At 38.8% G+C, this 27656-nt stretch overlaps 1 protein-coding gene across 9 annotated transcripts in view; it reads left to right on the top strand.

Moving 5' to 3' along the window:
- MIA3 (MIA SH3 domain ER export factor 3) overlaps positions 1-27656 on the top strand; it is a 54685-nt gene extending 27029 nt beyond the window's left edge. For 2 of the 9 annotated variants that reach the window (XM_058533658.1, XM_058533659.1), the window contains 22 exons: positions 5923-6054; positions 8791-8812; positions 9564-9652; positions 9907-9984; positions 10083-10193; positions 11465-11536; positions 11716-11820; positions 14187-14309; positions 14406-14517; positions 15390-15445; positions 15538-15628; positions 15783-15921; positions 20863-20964; positions 21645-21705; positions 21823-21858; positions 21934-22001; positions 22126-22226; positions 22394-22537; positions 23566-23634; positions 23759-23838; positions 25613-25808; positions 26812-27656. In XM_058533658.1, the coding sequence (XP_058389641.1) occupies positions 5923-6054; positions 8791-8812; positions 9564-9652; positions 9907-9984; positions 10083-10193; positions 11465-11536; positions 11716-11820; positions 14187-14309; positions 14406-14517; positions 15390-15445; positions 15538-15628; positions 15783-15921; positions 20863-20964; positions 21645-21705; positions 21823-21858; positions 21934-22001; positions 22126-22226; positions 22394-22537; positions 23566-23634; positions 23759-23838; positions 25613-25808; positions 26812-27122 (2298 nt within the window). In that variant the 3' untranslated portion in view covers positions 27123-27656. Of the gene's footprint in view, positions 1-4694; positions 4978-5922; positions 6055-8790; positions 8813-9563; positions 9653-9906; positions 9985-10082; positions 10194-11464; positions 11537-11715; positions 11821-14186; positions 14310-14405; positions 14518-15389; positions 15446-15537; positions 15629-15782; positions 15922-20862; positions 20965-21644; positions 21706-21822; positions 21859-21933; positions 22002-22125; positions 22227-22393; positions 22538-23565; positions 23635-23755; positions 23839-23982; positions 24055-25612; positions 25809-26811 lie in introns of those variants that run through there. The other 7 variants (XM_058533660.1, XM_058533653.1, XM_058533652.1 and 4 more) reach the window with 7 other exon arrangements.

The following is a 27656-nucleotide window of genomic DNA, read 5'->3' as shown; positions in this document are numbered from 1 at the left end:
TCAGAGAGGGACATCACTACAGATTCTACAGATATTAAAATGATAGAAAGGGAATATTATGAATAATTTATGCCAGTTAATTTGACAGTTTAGATGAAATGAAGAAATTCCATCTAAGACACAAATTGTAAAAACTCACTCCAGAAGAAACAGATAACCTCAATAGCCTTATGACTATTAAAGAAACTGAATTTATAGTTTAAAACCTTTCTATAGAGAAAACTGCAGGCCCAGATGGCTTCAGTGGTGAATTCAATTAAATCTATAAGGAAGAAATAATACCAATTCTATACAAACTCTTCTAGAAAATTGAAGATGAGCAAATACTTCCCAACTCATTGTATGAAGCCAGCATTAACATGGTAACAGAACCAAAGATATAACAAGAAAAGAAAACCATTGACAAGTATCTGTCATGAACATAGGCACAAAAATTCTAAATGAAATTTTAGCAAATCAAATCCAACAATATATAAAAAATATAACACATCATGACCAAGTATGGTTTATCCCAGGAATGCAAGTTTCATTAAACATTAGAAAATCAATCAGTGTAAGTCACATATTAAAAAAATTTAAAGAGAAAATCCATATGTTCAGCTCAATAGACACAGAAAAAACATCTGAAAAAAAATCCAACATTGATTATTGATGTTAAAAAAATAACTAAGCAAACTAGGAATAGAAGGTGACTTAAAATGGCCTCTATGAAAAACTTACAGCTAACATCATGCTTAATGGTGCATGATTGAATGCTTCCCCCTAAGATCAGATACAAAACAAGGATGTCCACTCTCACCACATCTATACAACATTGTAATGGGGCACAGTAAGGCAAAAGCCACTGCACTAAGGCAGGAAAAAGAAATAAAAAGCATCCAGATTGGGAAGGAAGGAGTAAAATTGTCTTTATTTTCAGACAACATGAACGTTCTATGAATAAGATCTGGTGGAATCTACAAAAACGCTATTAGAACTAATTAGTGAGTTTAGTAAGGTTGCCAGATAAAGGTTAACATCTAAAAGCAATTTTATTTCTCTATACTAGCAATGAACGATCAGAAATTGAAACAAAAAAAAAACTTCCATGTATAGTAGCATCAAAAAATATGAAGTACTTAAGGATAATCTGGCAAAACTGTAAGGCGTATAAATTAAAAACTATAAAATATCGCTGATAGAAATTAAAGAAAACCTAAATATATGGAGAGATATACATTGTTCATGAGTCAAAAGACTAAAGATTAAGCTGTCATATTATCACTATGAAAAACAATATGTCAAATATTGTTAAACTCCTCAGTTTGATCACTAGAGTCAACATAATCCCAATCAAAATCCCAGCAGGATTTTTTTTGTAGAAAATGACAAGCTGATTCTACAATTCAAATAGAAAATGCAAAGGACCTAGAACACTGCAAACACGACCTGATTTCAAGACAAAATGTAAAGCTACAGTAATTAGCATAGCATGGTATCAGCATAGAGAGAGATAAATAGGTCATTGGATCAGAATAGATAATCCAGAAATAGATTCATACTATATAACAATGGACTTCTGACAAAATTAGAAAGATAATTAAGTGGAGAAAGGGAAGTCCTTTCAACAAATGGTACTGAAACTATTGGAAATATCTCTGCAAAAAAATTGATCTGTATCTCATGTCATAAACATAAATTAACTCAAAATGGTTCATAGACCTGAATGTAAAACCTAAAATTATAAAACTTCTAGAAAAAAGTTAGGCAAAGATTTCTTAGTTTTGACACCAAAAGTATGATTCATAAAAGAAAAATTTGATAATTTGGACTTCATCAAAATAAAAACTTCTGCCCTTCAAAATATAATGTTAAGTGAATGAAAAGACAAGCCACAGACTAGGAGGGAATCATTGCAAAGCATATGTCTGATAAAGGATTTTGTATCCAGAATATATAAAGAACTCTCAAAACTCATTAGTAAGAAAACAACCAGTAAAATAACACTTCGCCAAATAAGATATGTGGATAGCAAATAAACACATTTAAAAAATGCTCAATATCATTACTTATCAGGGAAATGAAAATTTAAACTACCACAAGTTATCACTACACACTTATTAGACTGAGGAAAATTAAAAAGACTGATTATACCAAGTGTTGGAGAAGATGTGGAGGAACTGGAAATATACACTGCTGGTGAGGACGTAAAATGGTACAACCAGCTTGGAAAACAGTTTGTTATTTTCTTAAAAGGGGAAACACACACCTGTCAAATGATCCAGCCATCCCTCTACTAAGCATTTACCCATGAGAAAATAAATCCATAGAAGGACTTGTATATCAATGTTCATAGAAGCTCTTTTTGAAAACACCAAAAACTGGAAAAAACCCAAATATTGATCAACAGATGGATAAACAAATTGTGATATATCCATATAATGAAATGCTACTCAGCAATAAAAAGGAATGACCTATTGATATATGTGGCAACATGGATGAATCTCAAGTTGTCCTGAGTGAGAGAAGCCAGAGAAAATAGAATACATGGTGTATTATCCCATATATATAAAACTTTAGGAAATACAAACTAATCTGTTATGACAGAAATTCTGCCTGGAGGGCAAGTGGCAGGAGGTGGGATTTACCAAGGAGATGATGAGGCTTTTGGAGGTGAAGGATATGTTCATTATCTTGAATGTAATGATGGTTTCACAGATGTATTCATATGTCCAAACCTATCAGATTTTGCAGTTAAAATGTGTAGTTTATTGCATGTCAGTTTTACCTCAAAGCCATGCAAAAAATATATTCATCTCTCCTTAACTTTCATAGATAAAAGTAGTATTCTATACTTTTTCCACTCTTCTTTTTTTTAAAAAACATACTCTGGAAACCATACCCTAGTAGTATATAGAATTATTTGATTTCTTTTTTTCCAGTTTTCATGGTATACTTTAGTGTATTCAACAACTCTTCTATTGATGGACATTTTGGTTATTTTTAGTCTTTTGTTATTATAAATAATGCTGGAATAACATGGTTTTGTGCATATATCTTTTCAACATTTGTTGTATCACCAGTATCTTTGAGATAGATCTTTAGAAGTGGAACTGTTGTGTCAGTAGGTAAATACACAGGTAATTTTGGCAGATATTGCCAAATTCTTGTTCGTAGGCATTGTATCATTTTGTGTAATGATCAGCGATGTATGAGAGTACCTGTTTCCCCTACATTGTCTCACCAACAAAGTATGTTATCATATGTTTGGATCTTGCCAGTATAAGTGAGAAATGGTATCTCAGAGTAGGTTTAATTTGCATTTCTTTTATTATGAGTGAGGCAGAGCATATTTCCATGTTTGTGAGCTTCCTGAGAACTGTTTATTTTTTCAGCCCACTTATCTATAGGTTTGCTGGCTGTTTTCTTCTCTATTTGTAAAGTTCTTTATATTGTAGGATTAACCCTTTGTAATATATTGCAAATATTTTTTCAGGTCGTCATTGTCAAACTTTGCTTATTTTGCATGTTTTGCACGCAGGGGCTGGACAAATTTTTTAAGTAATAAAGTTTACAAATGTTTTCCGTTGGATTTTGAGACATAATTAGGAAGGTTTTGCCCACTCATAATACATTGAGAAATTCACCCATACTTTTTCTAGTACGTGTTTGTTTTCGTTTTTTACATTCAGGTTTTTGATCTATTTGGAATTTATCCTTGTGAACAGTGAAGAAAAGATCCAATTTTGTCATTTCCCATATGGTTATTTAGTTATGCCAGCATCACTTATTAAGAAGTCTATTTTTCCCCAATTGACTTTTCTTGTATTCCAAATTTCCAGTGCACTTGGGTCTGTTTCTGGATTTCCTGTTCTGTTCCATGGTCTGTCTGTGTTCTTGGGTCAGTACCATACTGTTTTAATTACAGAGCCTGCCCTCGCCTCGCCTCCCACCCCACCTCCATTGCTCTTCTTTTTCAGGATTTCTCTGCCTGTTCTTGCTTCATTGTTTTTCTGAATTGTCTTTATGTTCAACTGGAAGACATACCTTTAAAGATCTGCAAATATCTTTTTTCCCCCCAGGTTAAATGTCCCCCCTTGCTCCAGCTTTTGGCATGTGATTTCCAGACTATTCATAATCCTCGTCCTTTTCCACAAGTCATGTAAACATAAAATGTGGGACTGAACCCATTAGCATAGGCGTAGTGATGACGTGATTCCAGAGAAGAAGGGTTTTTAAAGGGGCGTCTGCAAGGGCGTGAGGCGGTGTGAGCATCTGGAGGTCAGGGAGGGGAAGAGTGAGCGGGGACCAGTGGGCAGGGAAGGAGGGCCTCCAGGAGACGGCGCCCAGGCAGAGCGGTGGTCCTCCAGCGGGAGGGAGAGGCGTCACCTCTGCTGTCTGGGCACTCGGGGCAGGTGCCTGGGGTCTCAGCGCGCTGTGATGAAAGGGTCCAGCTCCGGGCGGGCGTGAGCGGCCGGCCTTGCTCCTTTCCCCCAGCCCCCGCCCATTCTCTTCACTCCGGGGCCCTTTAAATCGCGCGCGCTCTCCGGCTTCCTGCGGCAGCGGAATCTCTCTTCACTTGGTTTCTTCCGCGCAGGTCTCTCCGCTCCTCTCCCCGCCCCGCTCCGCCGTTGGTTCCTTCCGCTCTGGCCCCGCCCACCTCGGGCCCGCCTGCGGAGGCCCGTTTACGTCCGCCGGGGGCCGTGTCTGGTGACGTGTTTCACGGCAGGCGGAGGGAGGCAAGGGCCACCGGCGGAGCGAGGCGAACTTCACTCCCGGTACCCGCCCGCCGCGCCGGGTCCTTCCGAAGGCGGAACCGGAGCAAGCGCGGGGCCTCCAGTGCCGTCCCACAGGGAAGCGTCGCCTGCGCTCGGCTGTGCCCACACCATGGACTCAGTACCCGCCACGGTGCCTTCCGTCACCGCCTCCCCGGGGGACCCGGAGCTCCTGGGCCCCCTGTCGGTGCTGTACGCAGCCCTCATAGCCAAGCTGCTGGAGGTGACGGCCCCCATTCCCAGGGAGGGACCCCGGCGCTGGCGGCGGGTGGGCGAGTCTGAGCCGAGTGGGTGCGCGGCCGGACCGGGCGCGGGAGAACGGAGTGCAGTGTTAGCGAGGCCGGCGGGGGTGCGTTTGAGGTTCCGTCCCTCGTTAATTTTCTGTGGAGCACTCACGATGTACGAGGCACTGTGGTACTTTCTGGTGTGCAGTCTCGATCAGAACAGCGAGCATCACGTCTCTACGGGTCCTTTTTCAGCGATCGGCACTGATGGGGGATGGGGCCAGTGTGATCGTTGCTTGTGTACTTGCGGAGGGAAGTGAAAACAGCGTGGTAGGAGGCAGGTGTCCAATGCACTGTCTTCCAAGAGGCGTTTAAAATTAAGGCACTGAGTTTTATAGAACACAGTTAAATCCAGAGCGGTCTAGGCTAGTTACCAGGAGATGTCGGAATTTACTCAGCACTTGTCTTTTTGTAAGAGTAGAATAGTATTAAGATGTAAAGTCTTCGGGGAAAAGCACATTACTTGTGTTATTCGTTATCGTCGTTTCGGTTTTACTTGCAGTCCTAAAAGTTGATTACTTCTGTAGTATGTTTCAGTTTTCTGTTTTTTGTGCCTTTTTAAGCCATAAAAATCAACTAAAAGTATGATGCAGAGGGATTCTAGCCATGTATTAGACAACATGATGTGGTAGGACTTACTGCAAACTGGAAATATATGTTCAACTTAAAGACATTTAGAGTCAATGTTTAAAAACACTTCAAGCCAAATAAATGTGAGGCTGCCAGGATCATGTCTTTATTGAAGCAGTGGAAGCTATTGAAGAGTTTTGAGGGAGCAGTTATCTGATGGAGGTTGATTGAGAATTTCTCTGGATGATTCTTTGTGACTGCTTTATTGTAAACTTCTTTATGGTTTCCCATTATTTCAAATATTTCTGTTTCAGCTGGTTGCTACATTGCCTGATGATGTTCAGCCTGGGCCGGATTTTTATGGCTTGCCATGGAAGCCTGTACTTATCACTGCCTTCTTGGGAATTGTTTCATTTGCTGTTTTCTTCTGGAGAACTATCCTTGTTGTGAGTAAATTAAATTAACTTATACCTTGACTCAGAATACAGGGATATTTTTTAATCGCTGGCCCTTTTGTTGTTTCTTTTTCAGTTAATAACGTGAACACAAATTAATGCTTATAATCTAAGCTAACCTTGGAAAATATTCAGGGTAGTCTTTGTTGGTAAAGACTTAAGTGAACAAGACGACATGTGTGTTATCTTGGGGAAAACTTCAATATATAAATCTGTTATATCAAAGCCTAAGGATTAAGTATATATGTGCCCACTTGGAACTGTTAGTAGAATTAGGAGCTCTTACAGCCCTCCTGAAAAGCAGTATAATAATATGTATCAAAAGTCTTAAAAATGTTTGTATCTTTTTATATATTATATACTGTGTCTAGTAATTTATTCTAAAGGAATAACCAATCATGCGTTAAAGATCTTGTAAAAGGACATTCATTGGAACATTATTTTTTAGAGTGAAAACTTGGTACAACCTAAATGATCCGTAGTAGAGAAATTGTTATATCATTGTACATCCATATAATGGGATATTAGGCAACTCTTAAAATTTATATATTTCAAAGACATTGGGGCACAGAAAATGCTCACAATTTAATATTAAGTGGAAAAAAGTAGAAACCAAGATTTTAAAAGTATAGATAATCTGTATGTTATGTAAACATATACACACACACACACACACACAGAAAAAATGCTTCAAGAAAATACAACAAAATGGTAAAAATACCTAGGTGACGAGGTAATTTTTCAGTCTTTTTCTTCATATATGTTTCACGGATTTTCTAATTTGATCATGTGCTGTTGTGCTCAGAAAATATCTTTTTATTTGGAAATACAGATTATGTAGTATCCAAAGACACACCATTAAAATTTTTATCCTTTAGAGTCTGTTTTGTGCAGAATTTCTCTTTTGTGCGTATGTAGGTATGTATACTCACATATTCATACTTATGATTATATTATATGTCATTTTGTTTCATGGTTAACGTAATTGAGTAAAAAATTATTCACTGTAAATGAGCTTTGCAGATGAAAAGGTTTCAGTTTCGATTGAAGCTTAACAAAGTGGCCAGTAGTGTTAGATGCATATTTTTCTAAAAGTGAGTGTTCTTTTTCTGATTTCTTAATTTTATCAGACATATCATTGTTAGTAAGCTTTCTTTTCTTGCACAAGTGATTGTAAAATCACTGAGAAAGAAGGGTCTTTTGCCTGGATTCCCGTGAAGACTCCTCTAAGCTCATGGGGCTTTTCCTCAGGTGAAAGGGAAAGGGAGACTAGAAGGGCTGAGTGGGAGGGGAAGGCTTTCCATTTCTTGCTCTTGTTTCTCCAGCTGGAAAACTCTGGCCCCTGTTTAGATTTTCACAAGGTTGTGCAGATTTTATGTCACGACTGCTGCTTCTCAGCCTCAGCACTTGGCGTGTAGAACCCTGGTCACCACTCTCAGTTGCCTGCTTCTTGCTTCTTCCTGCTTTCGCCTTCTGGTTGACCTGCGTGAAAGGAGGGCAAAGGAAGCTTACTCTCTCATTAGCAAGGCTGTGACATTAGAGAAATAGTCATTTCTTTCCCTGCGGGAACTTGGAGTGCATTTTTCCTATGACAACATTGTTATAAGTGGTGTTAGATACTGTAATGATATCGAGATGTCATGGATGATTTGTGGACTGATCTGAGTATCTCATCACCATATATAATATTTGAAAGGGGAAGTAAATTCTGGGTTACAAAGACGTTTAGAAACACTTTTGTTAATGGAGTACTGCTTAGATTTTATTATCCTGTAATTCAGTGCTGTCTTCAGGAGATGATTTAGGTGTTAGCTGTCATTTCTCTTGTTTCTTGTGAATTTTCCTTTAGCAGTCTCCTCTCCCTTCCAGGTTGATGACCACTGTTTTTAGGGTTTGGGGAAAACCAGAAGATCTAGCTTAGTAGATTTCTAAATTCAGCCAATAGCCAACTTTAAATAGGATTTCTGAGATGTTTTCTGGTTATAGAGAAAGAGGCACATCTTAGTACAAAAATTATGCTTTTAATTTTGTTTCCTCATAGTCTTTTTGAACAATCGTTGTTTCTAGACATCGTTCTGGCTATTTGGGGTTGTCAAATAAATTTTGGGTAAATGAGGCATTAGTATATTTAATACGAAAATATTATCCATTTTCTTTTTCTTTTTTTTTTTTTTTTTGCTGAGGAAGATTTGCCCTAAGCTAACGTCTGTTGCCAGTCTTCCTCTTTTTGCTTGAGGAAGGTTCACCCTGAGCTAACATCCATGCCAGTCTTCCTCTATTTTGTATGTGGGTTGCAGCCACAGCATGCCTGCCAATGAGTGGTGTAGGTCCGCACCTGGGAAGCGAACCCAGGCCACTGAAGCAGAGTGAGCTGAACTTAACCACTAGGCCACAGGGCCGGCCTCACATGCATTTATTAAAGTTAAGCACTTTTTTAATAAGATTGGTGCTCACTTAATAGATATATAAACATATCTTTAGTTGTAAAATGAGGTATTTACCTTAGTGCTTTTATCTATCAGAAACTATTTGTGAAGTATCACCAATTACATTTGAAATGCTTTTAAACCTTATTTTTTAATCCTATGGGTCATTATGCTGAACCAAACTGATTAAATTTACAATTTAGTTACAATTTATTTAGTTAGAGTTTGTTGCATTAGAAACTATACTATTTCTATTTTAAAAGTTTTGACATCAAATTTAATTTTATTTCTCTTTTTTTAGGTAAAGAATAGAGTATATCAAGGTAAATATTTAGGCTTATTGTGTTATTTATACTATTTCCTCAGTATTGGTGTTTGATATGAGTTTTATGTAAGCTAGAAGTAGATACAGCGACTTATGATGTCTGATTGACTTACTGACCCCTGAGCATTTTACCTATCCTAGGTTGCTAGCTTGGATGACAAGAGTAGATGGTGATGCTACCAACTGAAATAGGAGATGAGATAGAACAAATTGTGGAAGTAGGCAGAAGGTGATTAGTTTAATTTTGGGCAGACTGGCTTTGAATGTTGATGTAATGCACATTTTTTACATGTGAACACAGTGTTCCTGAGCTAATAGTTTAACCAATACAATATATATTTATTTAAGTAGATAATTTGAGGACTGGAGATGTAAATCAACATACTTATGTTTTGTGTTTCTCTTTGCAAATGACATATATTTGAAGTGATCACATTTTCTGAGAAAAGTGCTTCATGAAAGGAAGGATATCGAGCTAAAATATTTTACTGTATTTACTATCTTTAAAATAAATTTAAATTGGAATCTCATTGAAATAAGGTTCTTATTATATTTTTCTTAAATTTTAATAATATTTTTACACCGTTATTGCTGTTAACTAGAGATTGCTTTTTAAAATCATAATAGTTATACTAAGAAGTTCTTTTCCCTCATAGTGCCAGATAACGTGTCTTAGCTGCTAATACCTTGGGTAATTCAGTTTTATTTAGTGATCATAATAATCTTATGGATTTTCTCCCCTTTTTTAGTCACTGAACAGCAAATTTCTGAGAAGTTGAAGAATATCATGAAAGAAAACACAGAACTTGTACAAAAATTGTCAACTTATGAACAGAAGGTATAATTATTCTTTTAGTGTTTTCCTCTATGGTTCCAGCTTGAATTATTTCCTCTTGTCTTTAGTTGAGTTATTATGGTATTTTTAAATCATATTTTTTCATTTTATTATTTCCTAGAAACCATCCAAATGTGAAACAGTCATCATATATGTGAAGTACTGCTTTCTTTTCTCATGTGTCACCTACCTAGAGATAAAGTTTCGATAGCACTATAATTTATATTTCTGAATTCTGAATGCTTTATTTTATATAGATCAAGGAATCAAAGAAGCATATTCAGGAAACCAAGAAACAAAATATGATTCTCTCAGATGAAGCAATTAAGTTTAAGGTAAAAATCCCTTCTCTCTTTGAGATTATATTCTAAAAACAAAAACAAAAACAAAATAATGAGTAATTATTATTAATCTTAATATATTTTTTTAATAGGATAAAATCAAGAACCTTGAAGAAACTAATGGAATTCTGGATGAGACAGCTAAAAGTCTGCATGTTATGTTAGAATCTGAGAGAGAACAGAATGCCAAAAATCAGGACTTGGTAAGAGTTTTGCTGCTAAGTGTTACTGTAATTTGGCTTTCCTACTCTTTTGTAGATTAGATGAGTTGAACTCTGCATTTTCCCATGCTGTAACTAGAGTAAGATTGGGAGTCAGGGAAGTTGAAACTACTTTTGTCCATTTTTAGGGAATTTTAAATGCTAATAATACAAGCAATACAATAATAATATTACTATTATTATTATTTTTTTTAAAGATTTTATTTATTTTTTTCCCACCAAAGCCCCAGTAGATAGCTGTATGTCATAGCTGCACATCCCTGTAGTTGCTGTATGTGGGACGTGGCCTCAGCATGGCCGGAGAAGCGGTGCGTTGGTGTGTGCCTGGGATCCGAACCCGGGCTGCCAGCAGTGGAGCGCGAACACTTAACCGCCAAGCCACGGGGCCGGCCCCAAGTTATTATTTTTTATGATCCTAGGAAGTATTTTTGTCCTCAGCCCTGGGTAATTTTCATATTGCTTCGTTCTGCCCTCTGAAACATGTAGAACAATAAGAAGCTGTAACCCAGTTGAACAGTTCTAGTACTTTGTTTTGTTTTGTTGTGCACGGTTCTTTTTTTTCATAAACTTTTAATTTTAGAACAGTTTAGAATTATATAAGAGTTGCAACAGTAGGAGACAGGGTTCCCATATGTCACACAGCCAGTTAAGCTTGATCACCTGGTGAGGTTGTATTTGCCTCGTTTCTCCACTGTAAAACCACTCCTTTTCCATCTTTGCACACTGTACTCTTTGGAAGGAAGTTACTGTGCACAACCCACAGTGAAGGAGTGAAGAGTATGCTCCACCTCCTTGAGGAGGCAGTATTTTCATAAATTATTTGGAGTTCTTCTAAATGTGAGATTTGTCCATTCTCCCTCAAGTCCAACCGTTTTTAGTTTAGGCAAGAGAATTTTTAAAGTGACTTTGGGATTTTCTTTTTCTCTACCGCTAAGGAAAACCATTGATTTGAACTGGTTTACTTGAAAGTTTTGTCATTTTCTTTGCTTTCACCTTTTTGTCTGGTCATCGGCCACATTATCTCATAGCTAGGAAAGTTGTGGGTAGCATGAAATATTTATGCCTCCAGTTTTCTTCTTTCCTCATCTCTTTCCATTCTTGACTTTTAGGCTAAAACTGGATCATCTGCTTTTACCTGATATGTAGGGGCTGGCTCTGGGATATGTTTTGTTAATGTTTCTTCTTGTTGGCTTATATCGCAGTGTTTCTACTGAAATGCTAATACGTTTTTTTGTCCTTTTTCCACATGACAGATATTGGAAAACAAGAAATCTATAGAGAAGTTAAAGGATGTTATTTCAATGAATGCTTCAGAATTTTCAGAGGTAAAACCTACAATTCCTGCAAAATATTAATATGATGTCTTAGTTTTGTTGAGGAGCGAACATTTGACGTGTGCTAGAATATGCAAAAAATGAAAACCATATGATGTGTAATTGGAAAAGTTTAACTTTTTTTTGTTTTTCGTTGGAGTTAATTCACTAATAGGAGTGTTTTGCCTTAGGTTCAAATTGCCCTTAATGAGGCTAAACTTAGTGAAGAGAAGGTGAAGTCTGAATGCCTTCGGGTTCAAGAAGAAAATGCTAGACTTAAGAAGAAGAAGGAGCAGGTAAAGAAAAGTTAACATCATAGATTATGTAAACTGGAGAACCGAATATCGTTACCTCGTGAATATCTTTTCTCAGATCTGTTTTTAAGGAAATGAAATGTGTGTGCAGGATTCTGTTCTTAGATATGCAAAATTTAAACCATGCTCCCTAAATTGAGTGCTTGTGTACATTCTCCATCTGTTCTGGATTTTCTGTTCTTCTGTACAGTTTCTTGTAGCTATCAGAGTGTTGTTTAGTCTTTGTCTTGTCAAACGCCAATTAACTTGAATAGCCTTAAGTGGGCGATGGATTGCTTCTTAGACTGAAGAATTAGGTATTTATAACTGTCCTTTGAGCAGTTACTGCCTTGCTGACCAAGGGAGCATTACATGCTCTGGAGTCTGGACTCGGGAGACAATGACATGTGCCTTTTTTTCCTACTGGAAGTGGATTATTTGAATAGGCTGTAATTTTCTGAAGGATACAATAAACTGGATCAACTTCCTTGACAGCTCTTATATTCTCACTGCAATTTTTTTTTAATTGATGTTTTAATAGTTTAAATAGTTTATAACATTGAAATTTTGGGTTGTACATTTTTGTTTGTCCATCACCATATACATGTCTCCCTTCACCCCTTGTGCCTGCCCCCTACCCCCATTGCCCCTGGTAACCACACTGTGGTTTTCTCTGTCCATGTGTTGGTTTATATTCCACATATGAGGGAGATCATACTGTGTTTGTCTTTCTCTTTCTGGCTTATTTCACTTAACATAATACCCTGGAGGGGTATTATGTTGCAAATACATGGAGGGGTATTATGTTGCACCCATGTTGTTGCAGATGGGACCATTTTGTCTTTTTATGGCTGAGTAGTATTCCATTGTATATATATACCACATCTTATTGATCCAGTCATCAGTCGAGGGACACTTGGGTTGCTTCCACTTCTTGGTTATAGTGAATAGTGCTGCAGTGAACACAGGGGTGCATGAGCCTCTTAGGATTGTTGATTTCAGGTTCGTTGGATAGATTCCCAGTAGTGGGATAGCTGGAGCATAGGGTATTTCTATTTTTAATTCTTTGAGGAATCTCCATACCATTATCCATAGAGCCTGCAGCAGTTTGCATTCCCACCAGCTGTGTATGAGGGTTCCTGTGTCTCCACATCCTCTCCAACATTTGTTGTTTTTTGTCTTGGTGATTATAGCCATTCTAACGAGCGTGAGGTGATATCTTAGTGTTGTTTTGATTTGCATTTCCTTGATGATTAGTGATATTGAACATCTTTTCATGCGCTTATTGGCCATCTGTGTATCTTCTTTGGAAAAGTGTCTGTTCACTTCCTCTGCCCATTTTTTGACCGAGTTGTTTGTTTTTTTGTTGTTCAGTGTGTGAGTTCTTTATATGTTATGGAGATTAACCCCTTGTCAGATATATGTTTTGCAAATATTTTCTCCCAGCTGGTGGGTTGTCTGTTCATCTTGATTCTGGTTTCGTTTGTCTTGTAGAAGCTCTTTAATCTGATAAAGTCCCATGTGCTTATTTTTTCTTTAGTTTCCCTAGTCTGAGTAGGCATGGCATCTGAAAAGATTCCTTTATGACCAATGTCAAATAGTGTGTTGCCTATATTTTCTTCTATGAGTTTTATAGTTTCAGGTCTCACCTTCAGGTCTTTGATCCATTTTGAGTTAATTTTTGTGAATGGCGATAGCAGATCGTCCACTTTCATTCTTTTGCATGTGGCTGTCCAGTTTTCCCAACACCATTTATCGAAGCGACTTTCTTTCTCCATTCTGTGTTCTTAGCTCCTTTGTCGAAAATTAGCTGTCCGTATATGTGTGGTTTTATTTCTGGGCTTTCAATTCTGTTGCATTGATCTCTGTGTCTGTTTTTGTACCAGTACCATGCTGTTTTGATTACTATTGCTTTGTAGTGTGTTTTGAAGTCAGGGATTGTGATGCCTCCAGCTTTGTTTTTTTTCTTAGGATTGCTTTAGCTATTCGGGGTCTTTTGTTGCCCCATATGAATTTTAGTATTCTTTTTTCTATTTCCGTGAAGAATGTCATTGGGATTCTGATTGGGATTGCATTGAATTTGTAGATTGCTTTAGGTAATATAGACATTTTAACTATGTTTATTCTTCCAATCCATGTACATGGGATATTTTTCCATTTCTTTATGTCATCATTGATTTCTTTCTATAATCTCACTGCAGTTTTGAGGATTGGAGCCCCTCTCCCCTCTACCTTAACCAAGGCCTTAGCCTATAGTGACAGGCCAAAGAGGACCATGGCTCCCTTCTTCCTTGTCTCATTCACATGGTGCTGATGTCTCTAGCGCCAAAGCCCTAACCTTTGGAAATTCATGTGTTTTAACTTTTCAGTTGCAGCAGGAAATCAAAGACTGGAGTAAATCACATGCTGAGCTCAGTGAGCAAATCAGGTCATTTGAGAAGTCTCAGAAGGATTTGGAGGTAGCTCTCACTCACAAAGATGATAATATTAATGTAAGTTCATTCTCTTGAATACATGTTTAAGTCTCGTGAAATCTGCTTAGTTAAAATTGAGAGGCTCTTTCTAATACCCTTTTGCTTCTTTTCTAGGCTTTGACTAATTGCATTACACAGTTGAATCGGTTAGATTGTGAGTCTGAATCTAAGGGTCAGAATAAAGGAGGAAATGAGTCAGATGAATTAGCAAACGGAGAAGTGGGAGGTAAGATTGGTTTCAGGGAAGTTGGACCTCTTTTTGCCTTCCTTTCTTTAATTAAGTACACTGATGCTCCTTTTTGGCTGACTGAATTTCCTCATAGGCATTAGAGTTGTAGACGCATATCACTGGACTTGTATATTCATCTCTGTGCACTGGGTTGAGGTGGGTCGCTGGGTTGTGGTATAGTAATAGGCATGCAGTGAGAACTGACTTTGCTTTTCCTCCCATTGAGAACTAGATGTATTCACTGAAGCTAGAGCAACATTAGTCGTGTCTTATACCTCTGAGTACGGAATGCTATTCAATAGGAGAAACTTGTTGGAGATGACATTTGAGTTGAATGCTCATCATCTCTGTAGCTCTGTGGCTTTAAGGCCCACAGCCAATTTTGAGAGTCCTGAGGTGGTGGGAGCCATTAACTAAGGCCGTGAGAGCGGAGGCTAAAGGGTAGCAGGGTTTACTGGTGAGGGAAATGTTTCTAGACAGTAGTTCCCAAGTTGGATAGTGCTTGCATAGTGGGGGTTGTAAACCACACCTGGTATCAGACTCAAGGGAAGAACAGAGTGGGGAGTCTTTCTAAATAAGATACTTGACCACGGGGAGGTAGATCTGGGAGAGAAGAAAGAGTTTTACCTCACATATCCCTTCTTGCTGAAGAACCACATGGGTAACATTTTTATTGCACGAACTGGGAATTCACGTTTTAATCTAAGTTTGTAATTCTCTTAAAGGTCAAGTAGCCTAATCAGTTCTGTTGGTTCATTTCTTTTTACTTTGAATCTTTGAACATGGTAATTGTTTAATTTTGGGGAAGTCAAGAAAATATAGTTAAAAAGCAAGAGAGGAAAAAGTAATTAAAACCTTTTATCTTTTAGGTGACCGGAGTGAGAGGATGAAAAACCAGATTAAGCAGATGATGGACGTTTCTCGGGTATAATCCTTTCTATAGAGTACCATAAGTGCCTGTGAATTCTTACTGTGCCTCACTTTTAAGAATACTTCTCTCTCTCCTGCAATTTTTAGACACAAACCGCAATATCGGTAGTTGAAGAGGATCTAAAACTTTTACAAGTTAAGCTTAGAGCCTCGATGTCCACTAAATGTAACCTGGAAGGTAGGTTGCTTCTTGAGAAGAAATTGCCGTATATTGGAAAGATACAGTATTGTGCTGGGAAGATCAAGAATGGCTTCCTGTTCTCATGTTTCTCACCCACATGTTCTTAAGTCCTTGTGCACACACACGAAGCTCAAATGTTTTATCCTCACAGACCAAATAAAGAAATTAGAAGATGATCGCAATTCACTGCAGTCTGCCAAGGCTGGACTGGAAGATGAGTGCAAAACCTTGAGGCAGAAAGTGGAGATTCTGAATGAACTCTATCAGCAGAAGGAGATGGCTCTGCAAAAGTAAGATTTTCATGGTTGATTGTTAACAATATTGTCATATACCTAAATGTGTGTACTACTATAGATAATTGTGTCTTTTTTTTTAAGATGATTTACAGTTTTTTCCATCTATAATTAGTGTAGATTTGTCTTTCTTCCTTTCTGCTTTGTTTCCTGTAACTTGCATTTTTCTTTCCATTGTAACCAGTTGTCAGAAATTGTCGCCTGTAATTTATTTGAGAGGGGAGTGGTTTACTGGTACTAAGAGTTACTGTGGCAGGGCTTTTCTTGGAGGATTCATAGCCACTTATGGCTCAACCACTTTCACTTTTCTTTCTTTGTGGTCAGTTATGTAATTCTGACTTGTCTTGCATGTGTTCTACTAGTTTTTAATATAGCCTTTAAAAATCCTCAGTCATTTGTATGACGGTTTTTAGCAGAATAAATACTTCAAAAGGAATATTTAGATATTGAAGTGATCGAGTTTGGGCCTTAATACAATCAGACACTCAGACTAAACATTACATAATGTAATTGCAGCAAGGGTGTTGGGAATTTTAGATACAGAAACACCCGTTTGGTGTGTATATTTAGGTATTAATCTTCTGAAATATACATCTCAAATTTGGAGTTAGGTACCTTTTGAAAGATGCACTTTTGTAGAATATTTTAAGTTTTTTTCTCCACAAAAGTACCTGCATTCTCTAAAAATAGGTTGTCAGTGGCAGTTGCTGTTTGTACTTGCCCCTGTACTTTACTCTTTGGCATGTCTGGCAGTCTGTGAGGAGGCTTATCTAGCTAAGCAAATTTAATCTTTTTAAAATGCTTAGGCTGCTATTGTCTGATGCCATTCAACATTGAAACCATACCTCTAACTTTTTCTCTTAATTCTTCGCTCACCACACAATCAGTTTAGATTTTCCAAATTTTGTTCAGGCAAGCTCTAAATGCCTAGCCTGCTTTGAAGAAGTATTTCTCATTTCATTACCTTTTTTTTTTTTAAAGAGCACGTCTCTGCCACCATAGTAAGCTGAATTACCGAAATGGCATTTATTTGTCTTCGTGATGCAGTCGTTGTGGCACTATTTTATTCAGTTCCTCCACATGCACTCAGTCACCATGGCTGGTTAGTACCCTGCCCTCCCTCCCCGAAGCCACTGCGTTAGTTCAGGCCCATGTCGTCTTTTCTGCCATCCCTGACTAATCACCTCTCTCTACTTTCCCTCTCTTATACCCTTTCTTCCAAACTCTAGTTACTTTTCTCTGCAGCTGCTCAAGTGAACTCTCTAAAATACAAGTCTCTTCCATGTCATGTGCTTAAAATCTACCCAGGATTCTTCACTCCCTTCAGGGTCAACCCCAGACTCTTCAGCGGTGCTTGAGGCACTTCCCCTCTGTCGTCCTGAGCTGCCTTTCCAGGTGCATTGTCTGTAGTTCCTTCTGCTGCCTCCTGATCTGCAGCCCACTGAACGCAGTTCCTCAGGCCACTCTGAGCCTCTTTGTCATTGTGTACGCTGCCTTCTCTGCGGTGAAGGGGTCCTTTTACGTTACGTCCTCCTGGCAGTCTCCTGCCTACTCAAATGTTTATGGTCCTTTAATCTTCCCGGAGTGAGTTGTGGCATAAATAAATAAATAGGTAGCCATAGAGATTGGGTGAGTACTCATTTTTTTTCTTCTGACTCCTAAATATAGATTTAGGGGTACAGCTGCCTTTTGGTATTTGCTTTCTGTTTGATGGCCTGTTCTGTGTTCCTTTGTTTCTTCCTTCTTCTGTCTTTTGGATTGTTTGAATATTTTTAATACTGCTTTTCCCCTGTTTAAGCTTGGTAGTTAGAGGTTGCTTTACTTGTCTTCGTGTAATTACCCTGAAGACCACATGTCTTCCCTGGACTTATTCAAGTCTGACATGAAGTAATAGATTTACGTCTTTCTGGGCTTTAGCTCCCTCCTGCCTTAGACGCTGTTGTGGTAATGTATTATAATTCTCTGTGTACTTGAACTCCACAAGCTATTTTTATCGTCTCTTACAGTGCTTTCTGGCCAATATTCATTCGATTGACACACATATTTCTAGTTCCTGTAGTTCTTCATTCTCTTCTCCATCTTCAGTCTTCCTTGTGGAATCACTTTCATTCCACTTGAAGAGCATCCTTTAGTAACAGATTTGATCAGTTTATCTTTGTGTGAAAACATTTATTTTGACTCCATTTTTTAAGGATCTTTCTGCTGGCTATATTTCACAGTTTTCTTAATTTCAGCACTTTAAAGATAATTACTTCCTGATTTTAAAGTTTCTTTGAGAAATCCAGTGTTACTCTTATTTTCCCTGTTCAGTTGTCTCACTCCTGCCCTTGCTGCCTGTAGTCATTCTTTTTGGTTTTTCAGCAGTTTTATTGGGAGGTGCCTTGGTGTGGGTGTTTTTATTTTTTCTCTTCCCCTCCTCCTCAATATCCCTTTCGCATTTATGCTGCTTGGGGTCATCAGCATCTCTTGAATTTTGGGGTCTTTCTTCATATATCGATTCTGCCTCATTCTCTCTTTTCCTTTGTAGAATCCCATTTAAACATTTTTTTATTATTTCCCCTGTGTCTCCTACATTCGTGTGTGTATTTGCTTCATTCTGGATTTTTTTTTTCTGACCTATCTTCTCGTGTGCTAAAATTCACGTCTGTTGTCACATCTGCTGCTAAAATCATTCATTGAGTTCTTAATTTCAGTTCTGTAGTTTCTATTTCTGTACTAAAATTCGTAATTTTGACTTTTATTTCCTTGAATATATAAAGCACAATTTTTTTAAAGTTTGTGTGATAATTGCATTAGGTGGATGCCTGATGGGTCCATTTCTCTTGTCTTTTAGCTGTTGATCACAGTGTCTTGCAGAGTGCCTGGTCAGTTTTGATTGAGTGGCGAACATTGTATGTGATAATTGTAGAGGACATTAGAGGCCTAGGGTGATATTTTCCTACAGAAAAGTTTTGAGTTTATTTCTAGCATGTGGCCTTAACTTTAATCCAGTCAGCAATTAAGATCATTCAGAAATGGCTTTGTCCCTTTAAAGCACAGTATATTGCCTGTTTGGTATGTCAAGTGCACAGCTCTTTCTAGTCTCAACCCAAAGCCTAGGGCTTTTATAGGGGTCCCCCTCATTGGCAGCCTTGAACTCCACTTCACTTTTCTTTGAACCCATGGTCTCTTGAAAGCTCTGCTCAGCCTCCTTACGTCTCAATGCATCAATGAACCTAGGGAAAAGTGGCTTCAGATGCCAGGCTCACTTGTAATTTTGGAATTCCTTTTTCGACTGGATCTTGGCCTCATATATTAACTTGTTAGCTAATATATCAGCTCTCTGATGCCTTCAAGCACATTCTTTATATTTTTGTCCAGTGTTCTAGTTGTTCTCGGTGTTCTCAGACTAACTCATCCAATACTGGAAGCAGGATTCTCTCTGATCTTTCTTCAGAACTCAGTTTTCTCACATCTCTTCCCCAGGCTAGAGTCAGGGATTGTTCTGTTGTTAAAGTGCGTCGTTTCTACATTAAACTGTGAACTCTGTTAGTGCAGGGAGAGTGCTTTGCCCATACTTTTATCTTAGCATCTTACTGGGTACCCAGCATATTATAGCCACCCATAAAAATATTTGCTAAAGTATTGAATGGGCAGTTATAAAAGAATATGTAAACTTTTTTCTCTTTGGTGCTATTAACTCCTTTTACTGTAGCTCTTCTCATTTTGTTTCTGATTCATAGAAAATTAAGTTTTAAGTATCTTTTGAATCAGACCTATGAGCAAAGAAGTACAAGGGTAACAAGAAAAGAGCATTTTTAAACCATTAAATGTTGCTACCATTGCAGTCTGTGTTACAGTAAATTGAAATCTTGAGCTTGAAGGTTATTAGGTCCCCCCTGAATATGAGACAGTTCAGATTCTTTTTCTGTTCAATAGGCCTTTGCCAATTCTAAGATTTTTCTTTTTCCTTAATCATAGTTCCACTGAGAATAGGTAGTAGGAGCTCTGTATCTGAAGTGTGGAAATGTTCTGTGGGTGATTGCAAGGTCAGAAGGTATATACAGTTATCTAGAGTTATATACAGGCACACAGTTACAGGCAGCATATGTACAGTTATATAGAGTTATATACAGACACACAGTTACAGGCAGCGTATGTAAGTTAGGAGTATGTTCTGAAAGCTCTTTACTGGGTTGACTGTCTTTATCACGGTACGAGTCTTGGATTGGGAAACATTCCTTCCATGAGAGAACTAACAGAAGTAATTACAGGTCTTTCCATGGTAGAAATAATTATCCCCTCTTTATCCAAATGAGCTTAATTGTGTTACGTTGGTTGGCCCTGGCTTTCCACATTGAAGTAAAATGAGCTTTCAAGCGAAATAAGTCAGAGGGAGCAAGTCAAATACTGTTATGATCTCACTCATAAGTAGAAGATAAAAACAACACACACACACACAGAGACAGAGATTGGATTGGTGGTTACCAGAGGGCAAGTGGGGAGAGGGGAGGGTGAAAGGGGAGATCAACCATATGTGTGTGGTGACGGATGGTAATTAGTCATTGGGTGGTGAACATGATGTAATCTACACAGAAATAGAAGTATAATGTTGTACACCTGAAATTTACATAATGTTATAAACCACTGTTACCTCAGTTAAAAAAAGCTTTCATCATCTCAAACACAAGAAACTTGCCCATGGAGCACATAGCATTTTTACATTTATTTGTTTTATTTACTAGTTAGTAGAGAATTATGAGAAGTTAGAAAATGCAGGTGATCTGCCAATAGGTCAGAGATTGGTTTTTTCCCCTACATGGCAGATTTGAGTTCCTTTCTGACTGTGTGTGTCCGTGCTTTTAGAGAGGATGGGAAGTGACGTTTGAATAAAGGTGTTCAGACAGACTGCCGGGCAGAGAGAGAGACGCTTTCACTTGACAACTGATTTTATCTTAGGAAGCTGAGTCAAGAAGAGTATGAGCGGCAGGAAAGAGAGCAGCGGCTGTCGGCGGCGGACGAGAAGGCGATTCTGGCGGCCGAGGAAGTGAAAACTTACAAGTGAGCTCAGCTTTTGAAGAGCTTCTCAGCGGGTGATGAAACAGCTGTTGGCTTTTTTTAAAAAACACTTTTTACATTGTGTAGAACAAAATAGCACAGAAGTATAAATAAATGGTCAAAGGGCATGAATACACTTAATTCACACAACAGAAAATAAATTTTAAGTTAACAAAAGAAAAAATGTTAAATTGACAAAAATTTCCTTACACCCAAGACTAGAAGGGAACTTGGTTCATACCGTGAGGTCTTAGTGGTTTTATATATTGGAGTAATTCTTTTAGGAACGCAGTTTGCTGTGTGGTGTATCAAAAACCATTAAAATGATAGTACCATTTGAGAGACCCAGATGTCATAGCTCTGGGAAATTTTCTGTAGATGTAATTAAAGGAAGAAAAAGCCTTATGGAGGAAGATATTCATAGGAGGATTATTTGAGAATTTGCTGAAGAACTGTTCAGGAATTATAACGTACCAACTTCGATTCTTCAGCCATTAAATAAAAAGAAAATTATGTGGTATTAGTTTTGATCATATTGTACTCTTATAACCAGGTAAAATATGTTTTATATGTATGGATGAAGTCTGTAAGGGTACAGTTGTTAGAGTAAACGTAATGTGGTGAGATTTTTTAAAATTTTATTCAGTTGTGCTTTGATTGATAAAAACAAGTGTAATTCCTAGGCGGAGAATTGAAGAAATGGAGGATGAATTACAGAAAACAGAGCGCTCATTTAAAAACCAGGTAATGATTATGCTGCCCTTCAGCTGCACAATTCTTTGGTATCTCATACAGACTATTATAATAATGGCTATTATAATGAAGCCCTAAACATATATTTTGATGTGTTGTCTTCTTCAGATTGCTACTCATGAGAAGAAAGCGCACGATAACTGGGTAAGATTTTTTTTCTTTCCTTTATTTTGTGCGTAGTCTACCACAACTGAATTGGGATGTTTTTTCCTCCAATAGCTCAAAGCTCGTGCTGCAGAAAGAGCCATAGCTGAAGAGAAACGGGAAGCTGCCAACTTGAGGCACAAGTATGGGATTTCAATACGTGTTTTGTCAGTGCATTTGAAAGTCTTTTAAGCTGTGCTGCATGGTATCGAATAAGGAATTGATTTTCTGTCTCATATTTAAGTCCATTCTTTCTCTGTATTCAAGATTATTGGAAATAACCCAAAAGATGGCAATGCTGCAAGAAGAGCCTGTGATTGTAAAACCAATGCCAGGAAGACCCAGCATTCAAAACCCTCCCCGGAGAGGTAGGGGCACCTTTAAAGGGCAGCAGTCTATTTTTTAGTGCAAAATGTATATGAATGACTTTTCATTTCTGCAGTTAATCATTATGATGCCCTAGAAATAATGCTAGGAACTTACTAAAGAAAACAAAGGTTGCCTTGAAGCGGTGACAGTTGACTGTGGTCCTCAGGTCCTCTGAGCCAGAACGGCTCCTTTGGCCCATCTCCTGTGAGTGGTGGAGAGTGCTCCCCTCCACCGACAGCAGACCCCCCGGCACCGGCAAGACCTCTCTCTGCCACGCTCAGTCGAAGAGAGATGCCAAGAAGTGAATTCGGTGAGCATCCACATGTTACCGTGCACTAAACTGTCTCAAGAGTTCTTTTTCTCTTTTATTTGAGAACTCAAATGTAAACAACATTTTAGAATTTGGGTCTGTCCTGTATAGAGAAGAAAATGTCTTAATTGGTCTTGGTGAATAAATAGTCTACTGTAAGATCTGCTTTAGAACAGAAAGCATTTATTTATTTAGTAGTATTATTACTTATATATAAATATATACAAATAAAATGTATATATGAGTATATATATAAATATTTATTATTGTTTTTGCTTCTTTTTAATTTCTTTTTTTTATTTTTTATTAATTTGTTTATTTTTTTTGTGAGGAAGATCAGCCCTGAGCTAACATCCATGCCAATCCTCCTCTTTTTGCTGAGGAAGACCGGCCCTAAGCTAACATCTGGGCCGATCTTCCTCCTCTTTATGTGGGCCGCTGCCACAGCATGGCCCGACAAGCGGTGCATCGGTGCGCACCCGGGATCCGAACCTGGGCCGCCAGCAGCGGAGACCGAGCAATTAACCGCTATGCCACAGTGCCGGCGCCTTCTTCTTAATTTCTTACTGCAAAGTATAAGGCTTTATCCTTAAATTTCTGTGGAGTTTCTCTCTTAAATATTATAAAAGAAGCCTTAAGACTTTATAATTTATGCAGCATACGTCGATTTCTCAGTATTATGATATGAAATGCTGTAAGTCTATCTCTAATCATAAATACATCTGTAATACTTGATAAGACATGAAAGTTTACATATAGACTGAAAGAAATCAGCCTATACAGTTGTGTCAAGCCTGTGGCTTAAAGTACCTGACCAGTTATATCAATGTGTAGGTTTTATTGCCGTTCTTTCAATCCATTTTATTTTAATTCTTTAAGTTTGTGCATAAATTGTGATTTCCCCTCGTATGTATTGGGCGACCCGTTTTTAATGTTGTTTTCGAGGTAGAGTTGACCCCTGACCTGTCCAGACTTGTTCTATTTCTTCTGAAAGATCCGTGCAAAGGCTCTGTTATGTCTTTCTCAAGGGTCAGTGGATGGGCCGCTCCCTCGTCCTCGGTGGTCATCTGAGGCATCTGGGAAACCCTCTGCCTCTGGTAAGGGACCTGAGTGTGTTCACAGAGTCTGAATCGTGGAGGAAGTGGGTAGAGGATTTCTTATTCTTCCTGGAAGAGTATCTAAGTCAGAATGAGTCTAAATCAGTTCTCTGGCCTTCAGCAGATCCCGGATCTGGTGCACCTTCCACAATGAACAGCAGCTCAAGAAGTTCTTCCCCTACCAAGATGAGGGATGAGGGCAAGGTAAATTCTGCAGTCCCTTTGGGTTGTAATTAGGTATTTCAGGAAACATTTAACTTTTTCTGCAACACCGTCTTCTTTCCCTCATCTATCTCTGGTTTGTGTGTTCTGTTATATCTGTACTATCTCATTTATTTTTTAAAAAAGCAAACTGTTCCCCAAGAGCCTGAAGGCCCTTCAGTTCCCAACAGTACATCCTTGGCTGAGCATCCAGTAGCAGTAAGTACTTAGAGGTTGAGGACTGGACTGGTCACTTGGTGTATTTCTGGAACGGATGTGAAGAGCATGGCACGAATCTGCTTTGCTTTAACCTGCGTGGCATTATGGATCTTACTGTTGGCTTTGACTTGGATGTGTTGCTGGGTTGCTGAAGTCGGACTGGTTGGTTGGTTGTCTTCTCCTCTTGCCTGTTTTGGTTAGCTGATTAACCTATTTAGAACATCTGTTGTAATTAACTGAAAAATATGAAAAGTTGTCACCCCAACTTTATATTGTGTGCTTCAGTGTTAAGGGCTGTAAGGCAAAGTAAATTCATGATATATTGCATAATTCATCATTATTATATATTTGTTTGGAAGCATGCTATTTAAGAATATTTCCAGTTGTATACTGGACAAACCCTATTTTGAATCATCTAAAATTACAGATTGGTAACAGGAGAATGTTTGCTGGAGGTAAAATACTGAGTAGTGAAAATCTGTAATTACCTGTTACGCCAGTTCCCAGCAGTAACCTTCAATTATGTTCACGTAAGCGTATTCTCTTGTAACTTGTGTAGCTGTTGTCGCTGGTAAGTCCTCTGATCATACCTCACAGTGCTTCTCTATGTTGAAATCAAAATATGTGAATTTTAATTATTTAGAGTTTCCAACACAATTTCCTGTAGGAAAGGATTAGTCAGTATCTTGTAATACACGGTACAGTACTACCGGTGAGTGAAGGTAAATAGTAGAGCTCTGCCTGCCTAACTCGAATATTTAACATTGTTTCTGTTGGAAAGTACTTACACGTTTAGGTGCAGGACTCCAGGAATACACCTCTCTTGAGAGATCTTTTTATTCAGGGGCAGCTGGGTTAAGACCCAAGCCCCCTTTGAAATAGAAGACTTGAGCCGCCTTTGTTAGAGGGGGAGGCAGAGGTGGGAAGAGCATGGTGTGGATCACACCTGATATTGAATTCCGGCTTGGCCTCTTACGTGCTGTGTGACATCAGCACATCATCTGATGTTCTCTGTGTCTCTGTTCCCTTATGTGTAAAACAAGCTCATCATACTTAGAGATTTAGAGATCTGAGAATTAGAGGCAATATGTGAAAGGATATTGAAGGTACTCTGAATAGTAGCTATCATTACATCTGTAGAGAATGGGTTTTTCATTCTCTCCATTCTCAGTATGGAAATAATGAGCTGTTGTGGTGATGGGGGGTTATGGGAAAGGAGAGGTTGCCCTAGAAATAGACGACACCGTGTATGTATGATTTTTTTTGTATTAGTCGGGAATCACCTCCATTAATAACCTTTGCAGTCCTCTTGCTTTCCCTTCCACTTGCATATCCAAGCATAACATGACTGTGGTGAAACTCTTCACTCCCGTGCCATCCTTGCCCCTGCCTGAGCTGTCTGTCGGTGGGCACAAACGGGAGTAAGGTTGCCTTGCACTGGTTCTGCTCTTTGGACGGGACCTGACGTCTGCTTCACTGGTTTCAGCTTCCACTGGTGTTGGTGCTTTTGTCTGTCATACCAAAGTATTTCAGAACTGTAATTGCTTCTGCTCTGCAGGTTAATGTGGCTGCAAAAGGACCCCCTCGATTCCCAGGGGTGCCCCTCATGAACTCCCCTGTGGGAGGCCCTCTGCCACCACCCATTCGGTACGGACCACCTCCCCAGCTCGTCGGGCCTCCTCCACCCGTTCAGTATGGACCACCTCCCCAGCTCTGCGGGCCTTTCAGGCCTCGGCCACTTCCTCCACAGTTTGGTATGATGATTGGACAGTGGTGACTGACTTGTAAAGTGTATTCATCTTTCCTGTTTCTTGCTAAAATGTTAACAGCTGCTGTTGCAGGGCTAGTCAGTGAAAGGGTAAAGCTGGCTGAGTACATTTTAACTTTTCCTCAAGTTTCTTGAGATACATGGGGTACTGCATAACGTCCCTCTACTGAGATGGACGGTAGGTATCTCTGTAGACAGGAGAAAGGGACTGTTTATAGAAAGCTAGAAATACTCCTTCTGCGCATGTGTATTGAACGTCTGTGGCTACGTACCAGGCTCTGTAATGGATAGAACTCACTCACTCTCCTGACTCCAAGAGCTTACAGTGTCCTCTAGGGCACAGATACATACACTACACAACATAAAGCTTGTAATGACCATAATGGATGCATACGCAGTGGGTCAGAGAGTATAGAAGAGGGAAGGATTAAACCCTCACCCCCCCACCTTGGGGATAAACGGGAAGGAAGTGTGAAAGAGAAGGTGGAATTTATTAGCTACCTAATGAGTGAATGTCATTGGGTGGAGCTGGAGGGCCTCTCCCAGCCAGGCAGGCACCTTGATTTTGGTGGCATGTGTTAGGTCCATGCTGAGCTACTGCATGAATTTTTAATTGATACACAGTAGACAATGGAATTTCCTTTGTCAAAATTTCTTTGTTGCAGTGAAGCCCTTATTTCATAATGTGTCATCTTGGTATGATATATATACTTCCAAGAACCAAGCTCTTGTGAGATAAAGATGGCAGAGTTGTGTAGTAGAAAATACATAAGCTAGGTAGAGCCATGTTTCAATCCTGCCTGTGTTGCTCCATGACTGGCTGGCCGTGGGCACGTGACTTAAACCTGCTGAGCCTGAGTTTGCGTCATCTATAAAGTGGGGATGCCACCGCCTGATTCCTAGGGTTGTGAGGAGTTGAACATACCTGGAATCGTCTAAATTTAGATATGTTCATATGTATTTACATGACTTAATTTTTATTTTTCCAGGTCCTGGTCCGCGTCCACCACTAGGCATCAGAGAATATGCACCAGGCGTTCCACCTGGAAAGCGGGACCTGCCTGTCGACCCTCGAGAGTTTTTACCAGGACATGCACCTTTTAGACCTTTAGGCTCTTTTGTCCCAAGAGAGTACTTTATTCCTGGCACCCGATTACCACCCCCAGCCCACGGCCCCCAGGATTATCCGCCTTCACCTGCTGCGAGAGACTTACTGCCTTCCGGCTCTCGAGATGAGCCCCCACCCGCCTCTCAGAGCAGTAGCCAGGACTCCTCGCCGGCTTTAAAACAGAGCCCCTAACTATGACGTCTGACGTTTAGTCTGAGAGAAAGTGGACTGTGCACTATTCGTTACAGTAAAGGATTTTATTGGCTTCAAAATCCAAAAGTTTATTTTCGAAGGTTTGTTTTTAGAACTAAGCTGCCCTGGCAGTGTGCATTTTTGAGCCAAAATATTAAAAAATATCATTTTCCCCCCTAAATAGAAACCACCTCATAAGCTAGAGCCTCCTTCCGACTTTGAAATGTGCAATAAAAAAATACCTGTGTTTTAGTTAATGTAGCATATGTAACTGCTAAATGATTTAGAACGTCATGAAAACTATGAACATTTCCTGTGGAAATGCTATAAGAACACGTATTTCCATTCATCCTATTTTTAGTGTACACCAGTTGAATACAGAACCAATGGTGTTTATAAGCTTGGTTTTTTAAAATATTTGGTCGCAAAGACTGTTAGGCTAAAAATGTTTACTAAAAGATCACGAAACTTTATCTCCCCTCTTGCTGAAGTTCTTTGTAGTAATAGTTCATAAAAACTTCATTATTAATATTT

The sequence above is a fragment of the Diceros bicornis genome, chromosome 38, assembly GCF_020826845.1.
Source record: "Diceros bicornis minor isolate mBicDic1 chromosome 38, mDicBic1.mat.cur, whole genome shotgun sequence".
Classification (NCBI taxonomy): Eukaryota; Metazoa; Chordata; class Mammalia; order Perissodactyla; family Rhinocerotidae; genus Diceros; species Diceros bicornis.
Note: the sequence above shows the minus strand (reverse complement) of the source record. Positions and strands in the feature narration are given on the sequence as shown.